General features: G+C 41.8%; 1 protein-coding gene across 1 annotated transcript in view; it reads right to left on the bottom strand.

The window, feature by feature from the left end:
* The window catches only part of ARHGAP21 (Rho GTPase activating protein 21), a 114,553-nt gene extending 98,738 nt beyond the window's left edge, over positions 1–15,815 (bottom strand). The window contains exon 1 of the mRNA XM_069859474.1: positions 15,637–15,815. Within this exon, the coding sequence (XP_069715575.1) occupies positions 15,637–15,708 (72 nt within the window). The 5' untranslated portion in view covers positions 15,709–15,815. The remainder of the gene's footprint in view (positions 1–15,636) is intronic.
* Positions 15,816–24,485: the final 8,670 nt, after the last annotated feature.

Raw genomic sequence — 24,485 nt, 5'->3', positions numbered from 1 at the left:
CACCACAACCTTCTTTCAGTCAACAGCAGGTCTTCATACTTAATTCCCTCGGTGTCAAATGAAGTTCACAGTGTATCTTCAGAATGTCTTTTACCAGTCTTATCCTAAGTGCGAGTATGCATGCTGTGACCCATCAATCACAACCACACTATGCACATACCAAGCTCTTACTTACATAAGGGACAGTAATAGAATTGTGCGAACAGATCTGATACTAGAGAAGTGCCTCTCTTACAGGTTTGTTCATTTCATTTTACTACATCTGTGAAAGGACAGATGTAAAAGGACTAACCCTGATTTTCAAGTGATGAACGATTTTTTTAAACAAATCACCATGCTGCCACTTCAGATCAAACACTTATTTTGAAGATCCAAAAATCACATGAAGTGTTTGCACAAAGCATCCCATGTCAAACAACGATATGGGACCTGCATATCATAAACAGTCGCAAGACATATAGCAAGCAAAATACACCAATTTATTTTCAATCACATTTTGAATTCACAACAAAGCAATAACTAAAAGCTACTTAAATTGTAGCAGAAATGCAAGCTGTTGTTTCAGTTTTATTTAACAGTCCTTTATGAGAGCTTCTCACTGGTTTTCTTACCAACTTTATATCCTAGCTTTGAATATTATTATATGATGAAGTCTCCTCCTCTAATGAAACTTCCTCTTCCCTGCATTTAATTCTGCTGTACAAGTTCCTGACCAAGAGCCTGTGAGGGTAGTTCCTATTTTACCCTGTACGAAAACAATTCAGAGTATTCACAAAATATGTATGTAATAAAAATATCATTATTTTTAATAATTTTATTAACATCACAGCAATACACAGGCAATCCAGTAGGTTTCTGGAGTGTGCTAATAGTTATTGCCAGATGGAGGTGGCCGAGGATCCAGAAAACAAGAGGCAATGTGCTGGACCTCATAATGACAGGGAAGAGCTGTTGGGGGGTGTGAACTTCAGAGGCTACAGGGAACATGAATGGTAGAGTTCAGGACCTCTGAGAGAAGGGAACAGAGCCTACCAGCAGCATCACAGCCTTGGACTTCAGAAGAACAGGCCCGTTGACGGATCAGCTTGGAAGAATCCCATAGGAGATCATTCTAGAGAGAAGAGGGGTCCTGGAGAACTGGTTGATTTTCATAGATCTGCTCCTCCAAACTCAAGAACAGTCCATAACCATGCACACAAAGTCACACACAAGTGGCTGGAGGCCTGCATGGATAAACAAGAAGCTTCTGACTGAACTCAAATGTAGAAAGGAAGCATACAAGGATTGCAAGCAAGACCCATGTGATCCAGGAGGAAGAGAGACATGGCCTGAGAATGCAGTAATGGGAACAGCAAATCCAAAGTCTACCTAGATTTCAATTTGGGAAGGGACATGAAGGAAAACAAGAAAGGCTTGCAAACACACAAAGGACAAGAAGGTGGACTTATGAAGAAGAAAGCATGCTTAATCAACCCGATAGCCACTTCTAATGAGTTGACTGGCTTAGCGGATGAGAGAAGAGCAGTAGATGTTGTTTATCTTGACATCAGGAAGATTTTTGACATTGCCTCCCATAACATCCTTATGGATAAGCTGATGAAGCATGGGCTAGACAAGGAACTCAACTGGAAACTGACTGGATTACCAGGCTGAAAGGGACATGACCAACAGCAAGGGGTCCAGCTGGAGACCAGCACTGGTTATGTGTAGCCCAGAGGTCAATACCGAGGCCAAGGCTAACCTCTTCACTGATGACCCAGACAGTCAGGCAGAGTAAACCATCAGCAAGTCTGCAGATGATACAAAACTGGGAGGCATGGCTGGTATACCAGATGGGCTGCGCTACCATTCAGGCAGATGTTTACAAGCTGGAGAAATGGACAAACCGGAACCTCATGAAAGTCAAAGGGAAATGTCTAGTCTTGCATCTGAGCAGGAATAACCTCAAGCACCAGAACAGGCTTTTGGCCAATCATCTGGAAAGCAGCTTCGCACAAAGGGCCCTGGGGCTCCTATATGGGGAACAGGTTGAACGTGATCCACCAATGTGACCTTGCAGCAAGGAAAGCCAATAGCCTGATGCATCCCATTAAGCAGAACATAGCCAGCAGGATGAGGGAGGGGATCCTTCCCTTCTTTTCAGCACTGGTGAGACCGTATCAGGAGTCATGTGTCCAGTTCTTAGGTCCCTAGCATAAGACAGGCACAGACATACTGAAGCAAGCCCAGTGAGGGGACACAAAGATAATTAAAGGACCAGATCATGTGCCACACGAGGAAAAGCTGAGAGCTGGGACTGTTTTAGTTTGGAGAGGGCTGGGGAGCAGGGGCAGAAAGTTACACATGCATACAAATACCTGATGAGCGAAACAGACAGAGATGAATAAGGTACAAGACTCTCTCAATGAAGTAAAAAGAGGCAACGGACACAAACTGAAATAGAGGAAATCCTGTTTAAAAATTTACGAAGCCCCTTTTACTGTATGCGTGATCAAACACTGGAACAGGGTGTCCAGAGAAGCTGCAGAGTCTCCATCCTTGGAGTCAAAACAAGCCTGGACACAGTCCTCAGCATCCTGCTCCAGCTGGTTGAACTAAACAATCTCCAGAAGTACCTTCCAACCTCAGTGATTCACTGTTTCTGTGAATACTGTTTTTAACTTCATGCCTTATTTTCAGTGGTGAGAATGCACTAAACAGCATACACAAATGTCAGCTGCAGATAAATCAGGTTCAGACTGTTGCTTGGCACAGTATTACATTCTAGCTCAAATCCCCAAGATTCCCTAACTGTTCCAGTCCAATACAGCCTGGCAGTATTCTCTGCTAACACGCACATAGGCCTTTAAAGGCTGGTGTAAAGGTGTATCCATCCCTTCTCTGCCATCTTCATCTAACTGTAGAGAAACTATGTCATTCATGCCACTGTCATCCTTTTCTCAAACATTTAAAGGATTGACTGTTACAACACAATCACATGTACATAGGGAAGGGACGGGGAGACAGAAGAAGACATTCACCTTGATACTCATCTAAGAGAGCCAGAAACTCTTGCGTCATAGAAAGATATAATACCAAAGACTAACTGCAGCAAGTGTAGCAGTGGCTTCCAGGCTCCATGTGAAATCCTGTGAATACTACAGAAAAGCCTTGTTTTTGTACAAGGGCTAGTTATCACATGTAGCTGGTCCCGGTATTTTGCTTGCCACCGTGGGCAGTCTTCTACCTCTTACTTCAAGTTCAGGCTATACAAAAACCAACTTACCGTTTACAACTATGTTCTTTAAGAAGGTGTATTTTTACATTAATCTACCTCATTATCCAAAGCCCAACAGGAGGCAGGAAATAAATACTTCAAATATTCACAGCTGACTACAAAGAAACACAAAAGGATCACAGAGCATTTAACCATTCACTGTTATTACCAGGTGAGATATTTATGCTCTTCATAATTAAGGCTTCTATAAGCTTTACTTTGCCAAGATTAAAATCTGGGTTGCAGAAAGTTAAAAAAAAATAATGAAGAGAATAGTCTCTTAAAATAGGCAGACTTTGTTAATGCTGAAAGGAGACTCTAGATGAAGTATAATCATACTTCATTTTGCTATCGACAGATGCTCAAGAACCTTCAGTTGAAACAATTTACACAGGTTACTTTACGAAGTAGAAACAATGCCATTTTCCCCCTATTTCAGTGTTTTAAATCAGGCTGTGAATCTTTTTTTTTTTTTGCAAAACTTCAATTAACATAAGCCATCACAAAATGCCTTCCTACACATGTATTTTTTTATCATTTATGAAATCACCTATCCTAAATCTGCACTTAAGAATAAATTAAAAAAAAGTAGTCTGTACCGCAATCATTTTAAGCAATAAATACAATGGAACTTCTGGGAACTGGATGGAACTCAGAGTAAGCAAACAGTAAAGCCTCTACTACCTCTTTGTAACAGCAATGTGTAAAATAAGTTAACAGTGAAAAAAACAGGCTTGTGAAAGAAAGTGCAACTATCCCAGAAATCCCTTAATAAGTGATACAAATTAATTGGAAAATCCTTCTGTAGCAAATCACTCTAAAATGCAATTAGTCCTATTCCCTTCCCAAATGAGAGAAGTCTCTAGAAGGAAGAAACCAAGTCCCTTAGAAAACCACTGCATCATGGGATAAAGAATACAGAGGAAGAACCAGCACTGCTCCTCACGGGTTGTAAATGCTAGTAATACTCAGCTGAGGATGTAGTCTTGTAATCCCTTCTTTCTCACTTACAAGAGTAGGTAAGACTACAAGAGCCTTCCAAAGAATGAAAGCTCATGGTATGTTGGGTCCTAAGTAGCAAAAAGAAATCTGCTAGGCCAGATTACTGAAGTGGGGGAACAAAGTATTAACTGAACTTAAGGCCAAGTCACTCCCACAAATCCTGTTCTTAATCTTACACATAATAACCTCTTCCTCAACTCATTCACTGGCATTAATGGCTTGAATTAAAAAAAATAAAATAAAATAAAGAAAAAAAGGAAAAAAACCTTAACACCCCCACATAACGCCACTCCACCAAAAAAACTCAAAACCACAAACAAAAAACCCACACTAAAACAGTATGATTCACCCTGCTGGCACTATCCAAAATGAGACAGAGATGATTGTGGTGTTTGCGCTTTACCTCCCTCACAGCAGACACAAAACAATACACAGATATAATTCTGTTTCCAAACTTCAGGTTCCCACTGTGAGCTACAAGGAAACCTACAGACACCCATTACACCACTGACTGATGTTGCATCATCCACAATTTCAGCCACTGACAACTGGCTGTGACATGGATAAAGGTTCACGATGAGGGAGATAGGGGAAGTAGAATCTTTTTCCCAAATACACTCAAACTAGACAGAGTGATAAAAAGCAACCCCAAATTCTAAGAAGTCTTAAACATAATCCAAGATTTTTTCCTTAAGTTTATACAACTCCTCAGTTGTATGAGGAAAAAGCGATCCTCTACAAAATTCCCACTGGGAACTGTTTACCCTGAACACGCCTGGCTGAGTAACTGTCTAACATTACCACCGTCTCTACTCACTCACCTTAAAGAATTCAGTTTCTCTGAGTCATGAATCACTGATTACAAGAGCAGAAACCATCTTAGCCACAAATGCTTTTTAACATTTTGGATCTAGCTTTAAAAATAGTTTGGGGGGCACTGGTTGTTGGTTTGCCCAGCTGCAAAAGACTACAACCCCAACTCAGCAAAACTATTTCATGGCCACCTCATTTCATGGTTCTTTAGGTAGAAGTTTACTTTTTCTTTTTCTTTACCTTATTGATAACTGATTTTCAAGATTGATGAAGGGGAGAGGCTCCTTTTTGCCAGGTAGAGCTTCTCCCTCCAGCACCTTCCCTACCAGTACACCACACTGAAGCTATGTAGTTGTCTGCCATTTTCTTTCTCTAAGCTGGTACCACAGAGCTGGAGTGGAAGAGGAGTAACTATTCAACAGCAAAAAGAAAACCCAATAGCATTATCCACCACCAGAAGAGAGAGGAGTTTTCCACTGGCACTTCGGAATTTACTGGGTTTGCTGCTACAGTATGTGCAAGACTTGGAATTAAGAATGAAATCCTGCAATGTCATGCAGTCCACTGAAAGAAATAACACAGAAAATGATTTGACAAAAAAAAATTATTTCTCTGACTGCAAATAAGTAGAAAAGAAAATGTGCTGTTGTAGTTCTCATTAAGTTCCATGTACAAACCACGTGATCACCTCGCCTTCTCCTTCAGCTGTGAGAGTGTTGGAGGAAGAGATGGAGTAAACACAAAGCAGGTTAATAGTGAATTTCATTTTAACTTATCAAAACTGGAGAACATTAGACCCATATGATGCAACAAGAATTGAGAGCAACTTTTACAACTGCAAGCCAAAACCACAGACTAAGTTTGATATCTAGCCTTAGCTTTCAAGAAGCAAAACTAGGTCCAAGTCCCTAACATTTGACAACCACATTTCCTGTTGCTGATTGCCACCAGCTGCCTTCTTTCAGCAGGCTTAGTACAGAACCTCCTAGAAGCAGGAGGAATCATGAGAAGCTATCATGGAATCAGCATTTTAACCTATAACACCTGTAGATCAGATCACAGGTCCACCTACATCACCTCCAGGAGGGATCAAATGCAGATAGTTGTAGACAATTAGGAAAAAAGACTAAGAGCAAACATCACTAGAATATCCTCCCAGATTCAATTATTCACAAATCCATAATTCATTCCACAATGGTATTTAGTAAGTCTGAAAGTATTGCTCTTCCAAGAATGCATCTGAGTTATCCTTTACATACACACTTTTAGCTTCAAAATACTATGGTAGAGTATCAAGCTTCATTAACTTCTATAGAAATTATCATCTCCTTTTGTTTGTTCTCACTCCATCCACCATGCTCAACCAACACTCCCAGGTTCTTGGAGTAGAGAGTAAAAAGCTGATCCACAGAAATTCAAGAGAGACTGAGAAAGCTACCACATCTCAAAATCATCTATCCATCTCTACAGTCTCCTCCTTCCCAAAATGCCAAGTCCTAGCTTTCTCAGTTGCTTTCAGTGCAAAAACAACTCCATACAGTCAATTACCATATCTGCCCTTTCTCTGTGACTTTTCTGGTTCTACTATACTACTCCCAATACAGGGAAAAGCAAAGGGAGAGTGCACAGAACTAGACTTAGCAGCTCCAAGTGCACTATGGCTCTACATACTGAGGCATGACAGAGAACACTAACTGTTCAAAACTACTAGGAAAAATATGACAGTTTGCTTTTCTGACCACTGCCGAGCATTAAGCTGCTGTTTAATCTTTAGAGTTACCTATCACAACACTAAGACCTCACCCATAAGCTCCTAGTTAATCATTACTTCAGTATTTGTATATGTGGCACATTACTTGCCATTTGTGCATGCTGAGTTTTCATTTTACTTTTTATCAACTAGTGCTGAACATCAAAAGGTCCTTCCACATTTCTTCACAGCAATTCATCTGCACTAACCTGAATAACAGCAAGCAAAAGTTCGGTACAAAGGAAGACAGGAAAATAAGCACTTTTCATCAGCTAAATGGCAATGGAGAGGTATGCAGCAGAAAGCTATCAGATCCATTAGACATGCAGCTGAATCATATTTTCAGTTACAGTGTAAACAGAGAAAATTACTCAAAACCATCTATAAAGAAGTAATCAAAAACAACACCTAAAGGGCATGGACTATGAAATGCTACTGGCATTGGCCTGCATCCATTATACAACATCATGTTTGATAATGCTTGCACACAGAAAAATTCTTTGTTCCACAGACTCAGCTACAACGACCATTCTGGTCAGGTACGCAGTATTTTTTTAAAAGCAGCAGTATAACTTCTCATGCTTTAAAAAAATTAAAACGCTAACAATAAGAGACGCAACTAATGAGCTTGAAAAATTATGTCCATGACACCAGGATTAGAACATGACCTTGCAAAACTATTGATGACTGCTGAATTACTCCAGCACCTGATTCAGACACACAGATTGCGGAAAACATTGAAGACCGTTCATGTAAACTCTTTTCACTTTGAACTTTCATATTAATGCCAATGTGGCAAGACGGGTTGCTTTAATACTCCAAGGGCAGTACACAAGCCATTCATTCTTCCTTCCTTAAAACAAGAGATCATATTCAAATCCCACCTCATACGCAGCTCCAAAGCTACTTCTCCACAACATTTTTTTAGAAATAACTAAAGTGAACAGAAAATGCAAGATTGTACTCAGACAGTCCCACATGAAAAACATGTAAATGCAGAGAATGGAGCAGAAGGCCTGTAAAATTGCCATGAAAATTGATTACTCCAGGCCAAGTTCACTCACTCACCTTTTACCATGGTGATTGAGGATAATAAAATTTTAAAATGCATGCAAGAAGGAACAAGTAAGATTTTACAGCCATTGATGAATAAGAAATGTTTGTGGCTACACATGGGAATACTTTTCACCCAAGTCACAGGCTCCCTATTAAAGCTGCATCAAAACAGGGGAGCTGAGAAAAGCACAGCAATAACAAAGCATGAACTGCAATGGGACAGCCTGTTACACAAACTGCAGCATTCCTTTTGGAGACAACCCTAACCAGATCTTTATCTTACCAAAACAGGTCAGAACCTACAGGTATTAAGAGCCACCTGCTTGAGGTGCGCATACTAGGTTTGCTACTTCTTTTGCTGGCCAAAACAACAACAAAATGTTAGGCTTTCAATTCTTGCATTACAAGGAAATTCTGATGCTTCTGCACACCCCTGCAAGCACCACCTGAACTCTGGCCCTTTAAACGTTCTAAAAATGAGGACACAGGAGTTTAAACATGTCTAAACTATAACAGACTTTTAAATTTAATAATGGTATTTAACTATCTGTCAAATTTCTTAGGAAATCAACCACTTCCACATTCTAGTACAACAGGACAGTCATTGGACAAGTTAAAATGTTTTCCCAAGAAATAACTGGAACTGTTGTATGGTTTTGACTTTCCAGAGTTTTTGAACAACATCTCTCCACATAAAGTTTTCCAATACAAAAATGCAACTTCTCTTGCAGACTTACTTCAATTTTAGTTCTCAAAACTGCAAAGCTCATCCCAATGACACTGGGTAGACAGTGTCTAACGGTCACAAGCCAAACAATCTGGAAGGGATTTCTGAGAATTTAAATAGTGTCTTTTAGCTCATCCCATGATCAGAACAGGTCATACTCAAGACACTTATTCATTTCAAACTGCCAAACTGCATCACAAGAAATCATATTTATTGTAGCCTTTTCTGACCCCACACTTAGAATAAAAGAAGTACACAGATATCTGAAGTAGAGAACAACTACATTTTCAACACCAATACTAAAGCAATTGAAGCAGCTTTGAGTTTCAGTATTTTTTTGTATTACAGGGGTGTTCATAGTCGTATGTTCTCATCAGCTTATAAATATTAAAAGCCCCTTATATTTAAATGAAAAAGTAAAACAGAGAATAAAATACAGTCTTTTAAGAGTGATTTTTAATTAAATTTCAGCAATAAGAACTACTCTATTACAGGCAGGAGGGCATGCTACCATTTCCATTAGTAAAAACACTACATCACTTCAGAAACAGGCTCAGGGCTTTTTTCAAGCGATTTGTATCAACTGCAACTGTCATGCAGAAATGTTTAAAGTCTCTTGCCTCAGTGAGAGATAGAAGGTTTCTATTTGATTCATCCTCCCTGGCCCTCCAAACAAAAAGAACAAACTTCAAAATTAAAAATAAGGAAGATTATGTCATCCATCCAGCCCAGTGATGCCAGCAAAAGATTATTCCCTACAGCGTATTTGCAAGTGCTTAATGCAGTCCATACTGTGTGTCCTAACACATTATGCAAATAACACGCACATAAAAGAAAATGTCTATCTCAAAGCACACCCCTTCACCAACAGCCGATCTGTAATTAGCCATGTCCTCTAAGGAGGCACCTCATTCACTCTCAGCAAAGCAGCAGCTGCTGGCAATGGAAATAAAGCAATTCAGAACAAAAATAAGCCTACTACCTACCTTCCCAGAGGTGTATGCTCCTGGTTGCAAGCCAGAGTCAAAACCTAAACAGCTGTTTATATTTTTCCAGAATGCCCACACAGAACCTCTCATGCCCAGTGCCAAATATTTACTGACATGATTTATATCAGGCTCTCAAGCATCAGGCTGTTCAAAGAGCTACAGCAACAGCTCCTAATGCTTCACCCTTAAATACTTTCTGAACTACAAGCTTTCAATACAAAAATCAAGAACAGAAGATAGAAAGCAGCAATGTTTCCTGCTGAACACAATCCACTGATGACATACAAAATGTATCAGGGCACACTAATTCAGAAAGACTCAGTAGTTCTACCCCCCAATGCAAATAAAGAGATTCAGAGAACAAAGCATACAGCTGTGCCTACTCTTCAGTCTCCTATTACCAAGTGATCCAACATCTAAACTCTAGTATCATCTCCCCAGAAGACCTCTCTTCAAATCTAACAGCAAGGATAAAACAGTAAATTCAGAAAACCGTTTCACCATTACTAATAAAAGATGGTAAATGACAATTCAGGGAGTAGCTAGAGTTCCCATGTAACCGGAGTAAAGGTAAAACTGGTTTATAAAAAGAACAAAAAAGAAAAGCACAAGAGAGAGAGCCTTCCCATTAAATAATCTTTACCTGTCTAAGAACTGTAAACATGAAACAGCTTATCCCACTGTAAGATTAGGCACGGTCAGGTTTACAAGACATGTCAAGCCTCTAACACGACCACAGTCAAAGTCTGTCTGATGTTGCTGCTCCCACCATGCAGATGCACTTCTCTTCCACCACCTTGTAGTAGGTACCTACAGCAGAACACCGCAGACTTGTCTTAGCAAAAATTACAAAATACAAGACATAAGAAACATTTCAACAGGAGAAATGCACATTATTTCTAGTAATTTACATTCTGCATAATAACAAGGCAAAGTGTGACGCGATTATCCCCATTCATCCTCCAGTCTGGCCAGACAACATAACTCATCCCACTGTTTATCTACTATGCTTGGCACAACGTATTATTTAGTACATATACATACACTGTCTATTATGTTAGGCAGACAAACACTTCCTCTGTAGCAAGGCCCTAAATTCAAAGATTTTATGAGATCACAGGTTCTGATGCCTTCTACAACCATGGAGTTGCACCTAACAGCTCATCAGACTGACTTCTGGAGCGCTGTCCATTCAGACTGTTCCCACACCAAATTAGCAGCCTCACCATTTATGCTAGGGCTAACTCATGGTTTTTAAAAACAATGACACTGTTAATGACAGGAAATAAATCTGTTTTCATTTAACATCATTTCCTAATTTTTTGTATGTGCTTCCTATCTTATGCAACTTAATATCCAAACAACTGCAAGAAGAATAATGCACAACCTCCAAGTGAGAAAACCTTAATTTTTCTTCTAGTTGTTACACCAGAGGAAAAATATACTAGTTACAAATCATCAGTGGATATAACAGGTTAGTCTAACAGAGACTTCCTTAGTAAGAGATACAGAAAGTTTTTCTTTTGACAAGGCTTATACACTGCACATGTCTATATTCTAATCATCACCTACTCGGCAACTTATTCACAAAATTTAAATAGTACAAACAAAAAAAAACCCAAAAGACCAACTTTTACTCTTTCCAGAGCCCGCATTGTTACGTTGAGCTACGACTTGGCCATCTACCTACAGGAAGATGTTTTCACGCAATTCAAGAGGGACAAGATCACTGATGCACAGTCTAAGATGAAATACCTTCTCTTCCACAGCTGTTCTTTCAAATGTTCTTTGTGTATGCAAGTAAACAAAACATACAAGAAACAATGTCTAAAGTAGCAATGTTAGTTTCACATTTTAGTAAAAGCAATTATTAAAAACAGCTTATACAAGGAAAAGAGTTATATCAGCATTTTACATATGCTAAAGCTGTTAAAGATGAACGTTCACTCTTATATTAACTGCATGCAATAAATGCAATTATTTTGTACCAGCACAGTCAGGATATTCCTCAGTTAATCAGTTTTCCCTTGCAAAAACTATTTTCTTTCAGACAATTATCAAAGTAGCGCAATCAAAGGTGTATTTCTGGGAAGCAAAAAGTCGCTTTAAAAACCACCAGATGCGGCTACATTCTAGGGCAGATCCCTTCCTTTTCTTAAAGGAACTATTTGCTGCTTTATATCGTCGCTTATCAAATACGTAACATGTCCTCGTGGCAAAGGTCCATCTTCTGTCAAATTATCTTAGGCTTACTTCAATATAAATGACAGCAAAAGACAGCGTTATACTCAGAACTATGCAGAAAGCTTGAATCAAATCCTGTTTAATCACGCAACTACAACTCCTGATAAAGCTGTATTTACATTGAATTCATTCTCCCTTGATGCAAGGTTTGTGAAGAATTCTCTGCCACCACAGTAATATACACTTCTAACAACTACTTTTGGGGTTTGTATTTGTGTATTATTTGACATATAAGATCTTACAAACGCATCTGTCTAATGCTGATTTCTTACATTAAAGTTAAACCTTACCGCCATAGAAAAATCACCAAAAACAGAGTTCCAGAACAGTTCACACATTTAAAAGCATAATTACATAAAGACTGAAATGCAAGATCAGAATACAGCCCATCAGTGCTTGTGCCCCTACAGCAGGGAGACCTAACACCTGGGAGTCACCACCTAAAGTTTACCAATGTCATCCCAGCCGGGCTGTTAAAACAGTAAACAATCTATTAATTATTGTTAGTGAGAAGGTAAATAATTTTCTGTTTTTAGTGTCATCCTTGCCCTTCTCTTGTTCCTGACTCTTCCAGCACAGGCTTCACTTCAGGTTATGCAGTCCTGCTCTCTGATAAGGTGTAGGAGTGAGAATTGTGAGCAGTTTTCTACCCTTTTCTGAAATCGAATATTTGTTGTTAAAAATCAAGTACTAAATAACCCAATTTTTCTTTTAGAGAAGTCTTTGGGAATGTATTTCCCAATTAGTGCGTAAATGTATGTGTGCTTTAGTAAGTTCCAGCAGAAATATACCACTCTTAATTATTAAAATTATTTGATTAAGCATTTATAGTATTCATAAAGTGAGGAAACAGTAGTGTTTACACCGAAAATCTGGCTTTTAAAGGCACCCACTGTGGTAGGGTTTGGGTTTTTTTTTCATCCTATATTTAACACCTTGAATTTAAACACAGATGAACAGTAAAGTATACCACAAACAGATTCAGCAATTTTTTTAAAGTAAACAAAAAACAGTAGGAATAAAGAAGAAAAAAAGCACTTTTTGTTGTGCCTTTCTAGGCAGAGGAAAGGAGATTAATTTCACGCTAATAAAGAAGCCAGTTGCAGCCTTGAACCTGGATAGACCTGTAAATGGGATGTTGTGACTGAAGCAGTACTGCCTGTACCTCACCAAGGCTCAATCACTCCAGCAAAACACTGCTACAACCTGACAGGACAGAGATAGCATACGCCTGTTAATCTAAAAGCCAGAAAGAACACACTCTCACTTATCTATCCTTATGAACATCAGCTCAGCAACTCTTGCACCCATTTGCAAATGTGTGTCAGATTTCAAACAGAATGGCAAACAGCCCTGAGAGTCTCTGGCCCTCTCTGCCAGCTCCCCGGAGAGCCAAGAATACGTGATCTGTCCCTTTGAACAGGCGCTCTACATTCAGACAGAAGCCTGCAAGCCTGAATGTGCAATCTTTGTTCTCAACAAGGATTGCAGTGAAAGGGCTCTGAAGTGAGAAAGACCACCAGGTACAGTGTCAAAGCTGGTGGAAAAAAAAAAAAGAAGCAAAAATAAAAATTGGACAAGGTTTTCAGTTCTTAATCAGACCTTGGTGATTATAGCTGTATACTGCCAAAACCTTTAACTGGCTGAAAACCCTCATTTCCGCTGCAACTCCCTTGCCCACGATGAACAGAAGCTATTGCTTGGAGTCTTCCTCATGACAACCTGCTGTGCATATAGGTCTACAGCTAAGCATTAGAAGCAGATGAGTTAATACTGCTTTTACAATGCAAACACCATATGGGATACAGTGTCCTAAAAACCTAAGTAATTTCCCAGAACTGCTAATATCTTGCATGACAGTATTAGCACCCTACAAAATCTTGCAACTGTGGCAACCTTTCCGCAAACTTACAACTCCTTTTTACAGTAATTGTGTTTCATTAAAGGTATTTCCCATTTTTTTCCAACAGAAAAGCAGTCCTCACTGTACAAGTAAGACTTCGTTTACAGGGACTTGCTCACATACAGCACATCAAGTGCTGTACACAGTAACCATTCTATCAACAGAACTGAGAAAGCAGATTCCAAAGCCACAAATCCTCACTCTATCCTGTCATTTTACACCCATCTATGAAAAAAGTTATAGGAAAATAACTTACACTTCAAGCCACACAGCAAGATGTATTACTTGACTGAAGTAAACGAGAAAGCACTACAGCCTTGATTAGGCATTCACAAGAGCAATCTACGTTCAAGCAAAGATTATGTCAGGCCTGCTGTGATTACAGCATTCATCAGTCTAAGTACTTGTTTTCCAGCAGTTACATGTTAACATATAAGCATCAGGCAAAACAACAGGCAAAGCAGTCCATTTTGCAATTCCATATCTACTAGTAGACCCTAATTAGACAGCTTTAATACAATGAGCTCCAGAAGTGCCACAGGGATAGGTGGATTATGACAAGTGCCAGTGCCAAAAGACCAGCAGTCTCAATACAACAGAATTAAAAAGTAGATTTTCATTTTTACACTTATACATGTGGTTTCCCCTCCTCTTTTCACAGTATTTGAACAGTATTAAACTACACGTTCTCCAAATCAGCCTTGTTTTCAATTACTTAAGAAGAATCATAGAATAGAACTCAACAAGAATAACGCACGATTAAATCTACACAAAAATTAAGAATGATAATTACTCAATATCTTAAATTTTAGCATGTTCTGTGTCCTTACCTAAGGCTCACATTTTGCCCTCAGCAAACCCACCAGCTGGAAGAGACTTTGTGAATCTCTTAATTGAGGAAATGGCACTAAGGAAAATCTTACATTATCATACATGCCACCTGAAAACCCGGGCAAGAGGGCGAATTGAGGACAGCAATAAACTGAAACCTAGCGCCTAGAAAAAAGGAAAACAACTCACCCACACTTTCTGCAGGTAGTTCTGTAGGATTAAATCATTCTACTGTATTTCAATTTCAGCAAACAAAAGGGGCACTTCTACATAATCGGCATTCATTTCACAGCCCTACTGGGTTAAATGTGTTCGGCACAACATGCCCTAACTCTGAGAAAAACAAAAGCAAGTTTGTCTTTGTAAACAAAGTTTGAGACAGGTCTTAGAACTACTCCACTGAAACAGCTCAGTATTTTGTTAGATCTAAAATCAGTTATTTCACGGGTATTTAGGGGTGTTACTAGGAACACAGAAGGAAGCATCAGACAGGGCTCGACGTTAAAATATCCGTGTTGCGAGTTCAAACACGCAATGGTGCCACCGTCGGGCATGCCACGAAGTTTTTCAACTGAACACACGGAGGACCGTTCGAGCAACAAATGCTACGGCCGCCAACGCTTTAAGAGAAGCCGCCGCGTCAAGGGGCGACCGGGAGGGGGAGAGGAGCCGGGGAGGAGAAAGGGGGAGAGGGGAGAGGAGCCGGGGGCGACTGGGAGCGAGGGGGGGCGACCAGGGAGGGAGCGAGCAGGCCCGTTTTCCCAGTGAACGGCGGAGGAACGCGAGAACGGCGGAGGAGGAGGAGGCAGCCGCGCCCCAGCGCCGCCCCGGGAAGCGCTCGCCCCTCGGGGCCGGGCGCGGGGTACGAGGGGCCCCCACGGAACCGCCGCCCCCGGGGCGAGGCCGGCGCGGGAAGCGGAGCCGCCGCCCGGCCCGCGGCCTCCCCGCGCCCGGCTCCCAGCGGGGAGCGAGACGGGGAGAGAAAGGAAAGGAGGGAGGGAAGGAGGGAGAAGGGGAGCGGGAGGGGGCGGCCATTTCGCCGCTCCCCGCCGCCTTCGCCCCTACCTGCCCGCCGCCCGGGGGGGGCTCGCGGTCTCCGTCGCCGCCGGGTGGTCCCGCCGCCCACCGGGTCGCCATTATCTCATGCCCGGTGACAAAGGAGGGGCGAATCCTCTGGAGCCCGCATCGGGGAAGGGAAAGGAGGCGGCGGCGGCGGCGGGGAGCGGGCTCGGCCCCTCACGCGGCACCTTCCGCCTGCATGGCCGGAGCGGGAGGGAGAGCGGAGGCGTCAGTACCGGCGCGGGGCCGCCGCCCGTCCCTCCTCGGCTAATCGCGACCGCTCGTCATCTCCCTCTTCCCCGGCTCCTCCTCCTCCCGCGGCCCCGGGGAGGCGCCCGCTCCCCCCGCCTCTCCTCGCCGCTCGGGGCGGGGCCGCCCGGGCGGGTTGGCGCTGGCAGCGGCCGGAGCGGGAAGCGCCGACAAAGGAGCGGCCGCTGCTTTTGTCCTGAGTCCTGCGGGGGTTAACGCAGGAATCATCCGTCGGAGCCGGCGACAGGAGCCCCGAATCCCGAGTTAACTCGGGATTCGGGGCTCCTGTCGCCGGCTCCGACCCCCCCTCAGCGGCAGGAGGGCGACGGGGCCGCGCTGGAGTCGCTCGGCTTGGGGGTGGGAGGTGGGTTCTGTTCTCCCCGTGAGGGCAGGAGACATGAACCTCTTCGATGCTTTGCCTATCGTTATCGGAGCGTGTGCTTTTTATTTCTTTTCCTTCCCTGCGGTGGTGGTTTTCAGCGTAGAATGTCCGTGTGAAAGGGAACAAAGAAGAGCAAAGCGTTTGTAGGGAATGGTAAAGGTCTTGTGTGAGATGAAAGGTTTGTAGTCTCAAAACAATGACGTTGGTTTGGGTTGCGGTGATTTTTCTACTGTGCTGCACTTCAGGGATCTCTGGAAAAAGGTGACTGGCTTGGTTTTCCATCAGAAACTTGCATCAGCAGCAGGTGTGAATATTGGGATCCAGAGAAACAAGGAAAGAGCTCACATCCAGTAGCGAAGAAGTCTCAAGGTCCAAATGCTGATTCTTGTCAACCAAGGTCACACCTTCAAAGTTTAAAAGGGTGTTAGAACTTCAGACCTGTTGCATTGCTTCAGGTGCTTACCTACAATTATGTCTGCTGCCACAGATTTCATTAGGTGTATATGCAGTTAAAAATCTGTAGTGGTTTCTGAAGAATCTGAGTTCCTCATAAATTTCTGATATTATAAACTACTTTGTAGCTGAACCTGACCTGGACCAGAGTTTATACATACACATTTTAAATAAGCATGCTGCTGTCCAGCTGGCAATCGACAAGATGCTCCTGTCCAGCTCCATAATTGTTTCTCACTCTCATACAATATACAAAGATTTTTTTGCTGTCCAGGCCCTGAGCAAACTGTTATAATATAGTCTGGTCCATGGCTGTGAAGAAGTTGAAAAGGCCAGAATTAAAACCACTTGAGATTTTTGAAGGGTGGAGCAGTCAGAGCACTTTTCCTGGTTAGAAGCTGTTTCAAACAAAACTTAGACGCGTAGCTCTGTGCTTGCCTGCATACTGCTCACTGCACTGTAATCAACATGTCAGTTGGCAGAAGGTTGTCAAAAATACCTAGTGTATATAAAATCAGTTCTGTGTATTCATAATAATCACTTTTTCTGTAGGAGGTACTGTACTGACTCCAAATCTAAATTAGCATCTTAACTAATATACATCTAGGAACTTGTCAGATTTACAAAATGTCTCAGAGATTAAACCACAAGTAGACTCTGAGTGATCATTTGGTATCTATCAAGAGCCTATTTATATCAGCACAGCTACATCAGTACCATGACAAACCTTCCATTTTTACTTTTCTTATGTTGCCAATCAGTTTCTCTAGCTTTAGCTTTCAAACTGTAACAGGGAGATGAAAATATCACAGAGGAAGATGTGAGCCTAGAGTCACGTAGCTAGACTGAGGAAATAGATATTATTAACTCTGAGAAGGTTATATTTGTGTAACTATCAAAAGAACATTTACACCAGCAAATCTTTATTAAACTGTCTATTTCATTTTCTTCCTCTTAATCAAGTGTTGCAGATGTTTTTGAGATGCTGGGGTGGTTTTAGGACTTTCATGTATAAGGCTGTGCTGCTGTAATTTTTCGTTCTGAATAGGGTATCATAGCTGCAACAGAAAAACTTTAAGAAGGAGGCAAGCTTTCAGAAACACAGTTGTTATCTTGGATTCATAACACACAAGCAAAACCTCAGAGTCCCTTAACCACCCTTGAAAGTGATTTAATAAAAGAGGTTGCAAAAGCAGAACTGGGGTAGCTGAAAGCTATAATTTCACTTTCTCACCTCCCCGTCTGAAAGTGTTGACACATATTCTCTTAGCAGACAGCTGCAGCAGCTTAAAGTGTTAGCACCATCCTACTGTTTATTATCACTCCTTGCTAAAGAGTACCATCCCCAAAGGAGAGCCAGTGCAGACATCTCTGAGCGCATCTCCGTGACTTCAGTGCAAAGTCTAGCAGCTGAATTTAAAACGCTGAAGTAGGCAGAGTTAAGTCTGCACTGCAGTCCAGGTGCTGAGGTGTGCACAGTTCTGTTCTGCCCATTCTGCTGGGTTGGTAGTGGCATGATTATGGGGCTTCATCTTCTTAAACTATTATTTGCTGAATTAATATGTTGTTACCTTGAGAACAGAGAAATTCTATAGGCCAAATTGAGGACATCAATATTCCCTTGACCAGATAGACTGGAGGACTGAAATTCATTGCAGTAGATGTGTTTTAGATACCTGTGTCCTTCCCACACAGTTCTTCCCATCTGCCTCTAGCAGGGGTCAGCAGGATGCCTTTCTCTTTTGAGTACATGTATTTAGACATCTAATCTGCACCCTGCCCATTGTGAAGCAACTTGCTTCCCAGGCAAGTACGTTGTCCTTGCCATCTTGAAGGCTCTCTCTTTCTCACCACCTGCACCATGATATGTCAGACCTGAGGTGCCACGAGCAGTGAAGACGCTCATCCACAGCCAATCCCAAAAGCCCTACTTTTGGGTTAGAGAACAACACCAGCGGGGAGAAACGGAAGTTAAACTGAGAGCAGCTTTCTTACAGAACTTTTTTAGATTAGATAAGCGTGGAGTGCCTGGGTAGTAGCAGCGGGAGATAGCAGCAGATCTTGAATATTTTGTGCTGGAGTAAGAAGACTAGAAAGTCTGAGAAGTTATGTAGGAAAATGTCCAAGTTTTACAGGGCCTGAGTTTGGGGATGAAAGGAAGAGTGAGTGGTAGGAGATAATGCCCGTGAGCAAGCAGATGTTTGTACCGATGTTTCCTCTCAGAAACTTTCACTTGTAGGAGCTGCTGAGGAAATGATCATTGTGATAACACTCTCTACCATAGACCCCAGCTGCTTAAATCTCACAATCAGGGCCCACTTTGAGAGGTTCAGGCTGAACATTAACACCTCTGCCATCCCCTCTGCTTTGGAGGTAGTGAATGCTGCTACCTCCCTGAAAGTACCGCTGTGAACACTCTGGCTACAGACTTTTCCATGCATGGCCAGAGCCCTGATCAGCATCCATCAATCAGCATCAGTCTAACAGCCTCTCCATTCCAGAAGATGTTGACAGGTGCCCGGCATGAAAATGATTCATTAGATTCTCCCTGCATTGGGAGATCAAGAAGTGGATGACATACATTTTTCATTAATTGGTATTTCCACAATACTGCAGCTAGTAGACAGTCCCTTCCTTCCTGCAGACATGCAAACCCATGAAATCATTACTAGAGCTACACAGCAACGGGACCATTGTCTATAACTGTATTTGCGTTACAGATTTCTGCACTGAGATTCCTGAGATTCAGTCATGATACAGGTACCTGTTTCCTTTCCAGCACTAGTAAATTATACATCCTGGACAAGTCTGGTGACAGCTGTTTTCCTGGTGACTCTACGACAATATTCCCCTCTCACTCTACAGACATGCCTATCACCTACACTCTGGCAACGGAAATAAATGTCACCACTGCCATGCCTGCCTCATGGCTCCCGTGAATACACTGAACTCTGACCAAGGTGCCTCTTTTATTTATTTCAGTCTTCTCTTCACAGGAGATTACACCTACCTCATTTGGCCCCAGATGCCGATGCTTTTCAAGTGCTCCAGAGCACCGCCAAAGAGAATTGCAGCCAGCCCTGCCACAGGGTCTGCAATAAGAGAGGCTTTTGTCATCCTGAAGCATCAGTCATGCTGTCTCCACCGATGCTAGGCAATATTCTCTAGAACTGACACCATTTTAAGGGCATACAATATTCTGTAAGACTTAGCCAGCAGGGAAAATCTCTGCCTACCTGAAATTGTGGTGAAAAGGAGGCATTTGCCTACTGAAAAGCCAAGGAGGATGCTTAAGATGTGTGGTGGGCTGTGCATCTTGAGAGTGTTTAAGGTGTCACATATGAGCTGGAACACTGGTCACCTTAGCACCACTGGTCAGAGACATCCAAAGATCCTATGAACAGAGGAGTCGCAACAGAAAGTAGCAGACCTTGCAAGAGGTGACCATCAAGGCATTACTGGGTATGCTCAGGGAATCTGTGAGAAATATTTCTGGCTATGCTCTCAAGACCCATGCCCTAAGGCTAAGGCCATTGAGTAGAGATGTGCATGGCAAGATAGCTGCCCCTTTCATTCTGGAACTACCAGGAACTGGCTTCCTTGGACTTATTTCATATACTGTGCCAGGACAACTCTTCCACTCACTGCTTTGAGGACACCTCAGCATCAGTAGCATCATGAGATCACTGAACTTATTCAACAGCGTGAGTAATGGCCCTGGTGTCCTGACCTGAAATGTGTGTAGAAATGATCAGGCTGTCTCTTTCCATATCAACTATGGGATGATGATGGTAGATGGAAGGAAAGGTGGTTTACCAGGCACCATGGGTTTGGATCAGCTTTCTCTGAGACAGGAAACTGGATCTCACCTTTCAGTGCTACCTGAAAGAGATATTATTTTTTTAATTCAAGCTGTGTGTTGATGTTGTTTTCTGGCCCTTTATGTTCTCCTTAGAGGCAGAGCAAGTGTGTGTGTGCACATACATATGCCTCAAACACCTTTGCAAAGAGGATATATGGCACAACCATGATGACAGAGGATTACGTCTGTGCACAGGCTAAAACCCTGGGTTTGGAAGAGGAGGCAATGAACTGCACACTCTTAAAAACTGTGAGTTTGAGGGCACCAGCAGACAGCAATGTTATAGCTTGAGTGGATGTCTGGGTGTCAAGTCCTTATCCTGGTGGATTTTAGAGAGAAAGGAGCCATTTGGCTTCTGGCAATTGTCCGCTTTTGGGAACCAGCTAGCTACCCTATGAAAACCAGTGCCACAACTGCTGTGTCTTTCACTCTTCAGTGTAGTCTTCTCAGATAACAAAGCTGAGGTGTGAAGGGAGAGCTGTCTGTGTCAGGATGCTGCTCTTCATGCAGTCTGAGTGACAATGTCCAAGGCACAAAGAAAAGCCAGGAGTTGACAGTGAGATTTCTGACCAGCATCACTGATCCATTGCTAAACAGAGAGGAAGCTGGTTTTGGATAAGAGGCTCATGGTATTTAATTTCCCTCAGAGCAAGGATGACCAAGCAGTGAGGTAGGTTATTCTTCCATGATAAATGTGTCCAAAAAAAGAGATGGTGAAGTTTCTGATGTCTTATGAATTCACTACAAACTTGGTACTGACTCATGCTCCTGTGTGTGCCTGCATATATTCTCCCTGAACTGGACCTGGAGGTGTTTGTATCACTGAGATAAGCTGGTGCATGACTTTTACAGCAATAAGCCTTAGTTGTTCACACCACCCATCCTTGCTAATTCCAAGTCTGGAGTTTGATACATTTTGGTGAGTTTGGGGCATTAGTATTTCAGCTCCAACAGCAAACTTGGTATTCTGTAAAGAAATATAGAATTGTTCAAGCCTGCAGGAATTTACCATCATCCAGCCAGAGACAAAAACAATTTCAAGAATAATTCAGTCAGCTCAGGGGAATTACAGTGTAAAATTTGAGGAAGCAAATTTATTTTTATGGCTAGGAGGAGCCCAGCTTAACTCACTTCGCTTTTAACTTGGGTTCCTAGCAATGAAAATCTACTGAAACACTGAGAACATAAGCAAAGAAAAATTCTTTGTTTTTCATGTTCTGCTCTTGGAAACTGTTGCTGTGGAATAACAATTTGTTTCTGAAAATGCCATGCCTGTTGTTTACAGCAAGATTTGCTAATTTTGCAAAGGTTTAGGGGAAAAACATATAATTCCCATCTCTTCTACATTAATTTATTCTATGTGCATTCTTTCATTTGTTTTAAATTAGAGAAGCTGGAGTTTAACAGATAAAGTCATCAGCCTCAGTTCTGCTGCGGGTTTATTCACTTTAGGTCAAACAATGTTAACTTGTTTTAGAAAGCCAGCAGGGACTATTAGATGTGCAGCATTTTCCCTCAGAAGACCTCCCTTCCCACACATGCACAGTTTAAAAGAGTTCAACACAATAAATATCGAATCTATTTAAAACTGGCCGTGACAGGAAAGGTTGAAGTGGTTGAATGGCAGAGAAAACTGAAATGACAATCTGGGTTACCTTAGCTCCTCTACTGAAATAACAGCTCTGTTTTTAGTGCTGTGCTGCTGACTAGGAGGTGATAAATTGGCCCTATTTTGTAAAATGTTTAGTTTGACTACTGAATTGACAGTTTAGGTGGAAGTAGCTGGTGGTGAATTGACAACAGTGTTATCGCTCTCTCCTTGCTTCGTCACATAATCAGCAGCTTGATCCACCGATTAGTGAAATCAGTTTTAATAGCACAGAGGTGCTAACAGCCATCTCCGAAATTCAGGCTATCCGTCTCATATTTCTTCTGACTACCGACAGCTTCCCTCCTGATGGATGAAGAGTGACGGGTTTCTCCTGAGCCCTGCCATTTAACAGATCTTCCTCTGTAGCTGAGACTTGGTCAAGATAGCTTTCAGGCATTGAGAAAAAGCTCAGGAGTAAAAATAATACATTTATATCATACAACTATGTTAATTTCATCAGAATCCTCCCTCCTTCCAACAGCGATGCGCTCCACCCAAAGGCACCGTAGCAGTTGCTGCTTTCTTATTTTGCCTACTCTGCACAAAGAGCTTTTACTTTATTTTCAGCTCATCAGAACTGCACTTGTAGGACACCTTGTAGGAATGGTACTTGGCTCTTACTGGCTTCTAAACCTGGCTCCATGGGCTGCTACTTATGCTGACTGACCGCTGCTCAGCTCTCTTTTCACTGAAGAGATGCTCTCTGGGACAGCAGGAGTCATCTAAAGGCCAAGAGGTCGCTAAACCTGTAAGCTGATTACTATTTATGGGGACTAGGCTCTGAAACTGATACTACACTGTTCTTTTTTTTTTATTATTATTTCCCATTGCTTTCCCACCACCCGTCTTCCTGCTCTCGCTTTTAAAAGTGAGGTAAGAGATGGGGAGAGAGTATCCAGCAAAGCATGACACCTCCTCCCACCCCCCCAGAAAAAAAAAAAATCTGTGAGGAAAGCTGGACTGAATTTATGTCTATATGGTATGAATTTTCCAGAAGAAGCTGTATTAGGAATATATTTGGTATTTGAACACTGCTAAACTGTCACCATAGCTTCCTGGAATTATGTTATAGTACATGTATTATAAATTCCCCAGGAAGCTTCATCTTATTTTTAAGGAAAGGATAGTCTATTAATGATGCTTTCAAGGAGAAGAAAATACTGGATTTGTTCTCTTTCAGTGTTTCACAAACCCTTTGAACAAATGTCAAATGCTACAGAAGATGCTGGCTGGTTAGAGTTAGAAATATCATCTAATGAGTGATCCAGCTGTAGTTTTAAACACTGACAGAGACAACTGTGGGAACTGGGGACACCTGAGGTTGGGTTCAGGATCTAAGTGGCTCATCTGCCTGTACAGAGAAACAAATCATAGGTGCTCATCCATATAAATTATTGCAACTGATGAACAGAAACTCTCGTTTATTTTCTGTAAACAGCCTATGATGACTGCCTATGCAAACTGTAGTATATAAAGATGAAACAGGCTTTTGAACTGACAGAAGAAAGCTTTGAATATAACATGTTTCTATTGAGACTAATTAATTGCTAGCACCCTCCACAAGTTTGGCTCTATTCGGCAATAGAGTTGCAAATCTAGACAAAAATCAATCCAGAAATCTGGTCAGCAATAACATAATGCTGGGAGAAGTCAAAATGCAATTAATGAGCTAAGGAACGAAGCCACGTTTACAGAATATTTTCAGCTCAGTCTTCTGCTGAGACACCCTCAGATGTTCATTTCAGAACTGCTTTCCCAGAAGAAAGCAGCAGCCAAATATTTTAACTCATTAGATATAGTTGAACTCTTCACTGCAGTACTGTCCTGTTTCATATGCACCAAACTCCAAATGGCTCCATGTGGATGCAAAGTATGTCCGCACAAAGGTCATTTTGCAGGATTAGACTGAAGCGTTACAAGGGAGGCAAGGGAAAATAGTCCAAGTTAATTTAATTCTCAAGGCAGTCCTTAAGCCCTAAGCAAAATACAAAACAGATTCTGAGCACAGTAATGCAAAGCATTTTCCCTGAAGTGTAAGGACAGGGCTTAATCTTTTTGATACAGTTAAGAGCGATCTTTCTTTTTTATCAGGTGGGGATGGACTATGAGATTTCAGGACTATACAGTTGCCTCAAGTGAGGGCTACAAGTATTATACAACTTCTGTGAAGGTAATTAGGATTGATAACTGGGTCTGTTTAGTAAAAAAGTGAAATCTAAAGGGAAAACCCTCCTCCTTGACATGCCTGTTTGCTCTTC

The sequence above is a fragment of the Phaenicophaeus curvirostris genome, chromosome 6, assembly GCF_032191515.1.
Source record: "Phaenicophaeus curvirostris isolate KB17595 chromosome 6, BPBGC_Pcur_1.0, whole genome shotgun sequence".
Taxonomy (NCBI): Eukaryota; Metazoa; Chordata; class Aves; order Cuculiformes; family Cuculidae; genus Phaenicophaeus; species Phaenicophaeus curvirostris.
The sequence above is the reverse complement of the archived record's forward strand: the minus strand, read 5'-3'. Positions and strand labels throughout refer to the sequence as shown.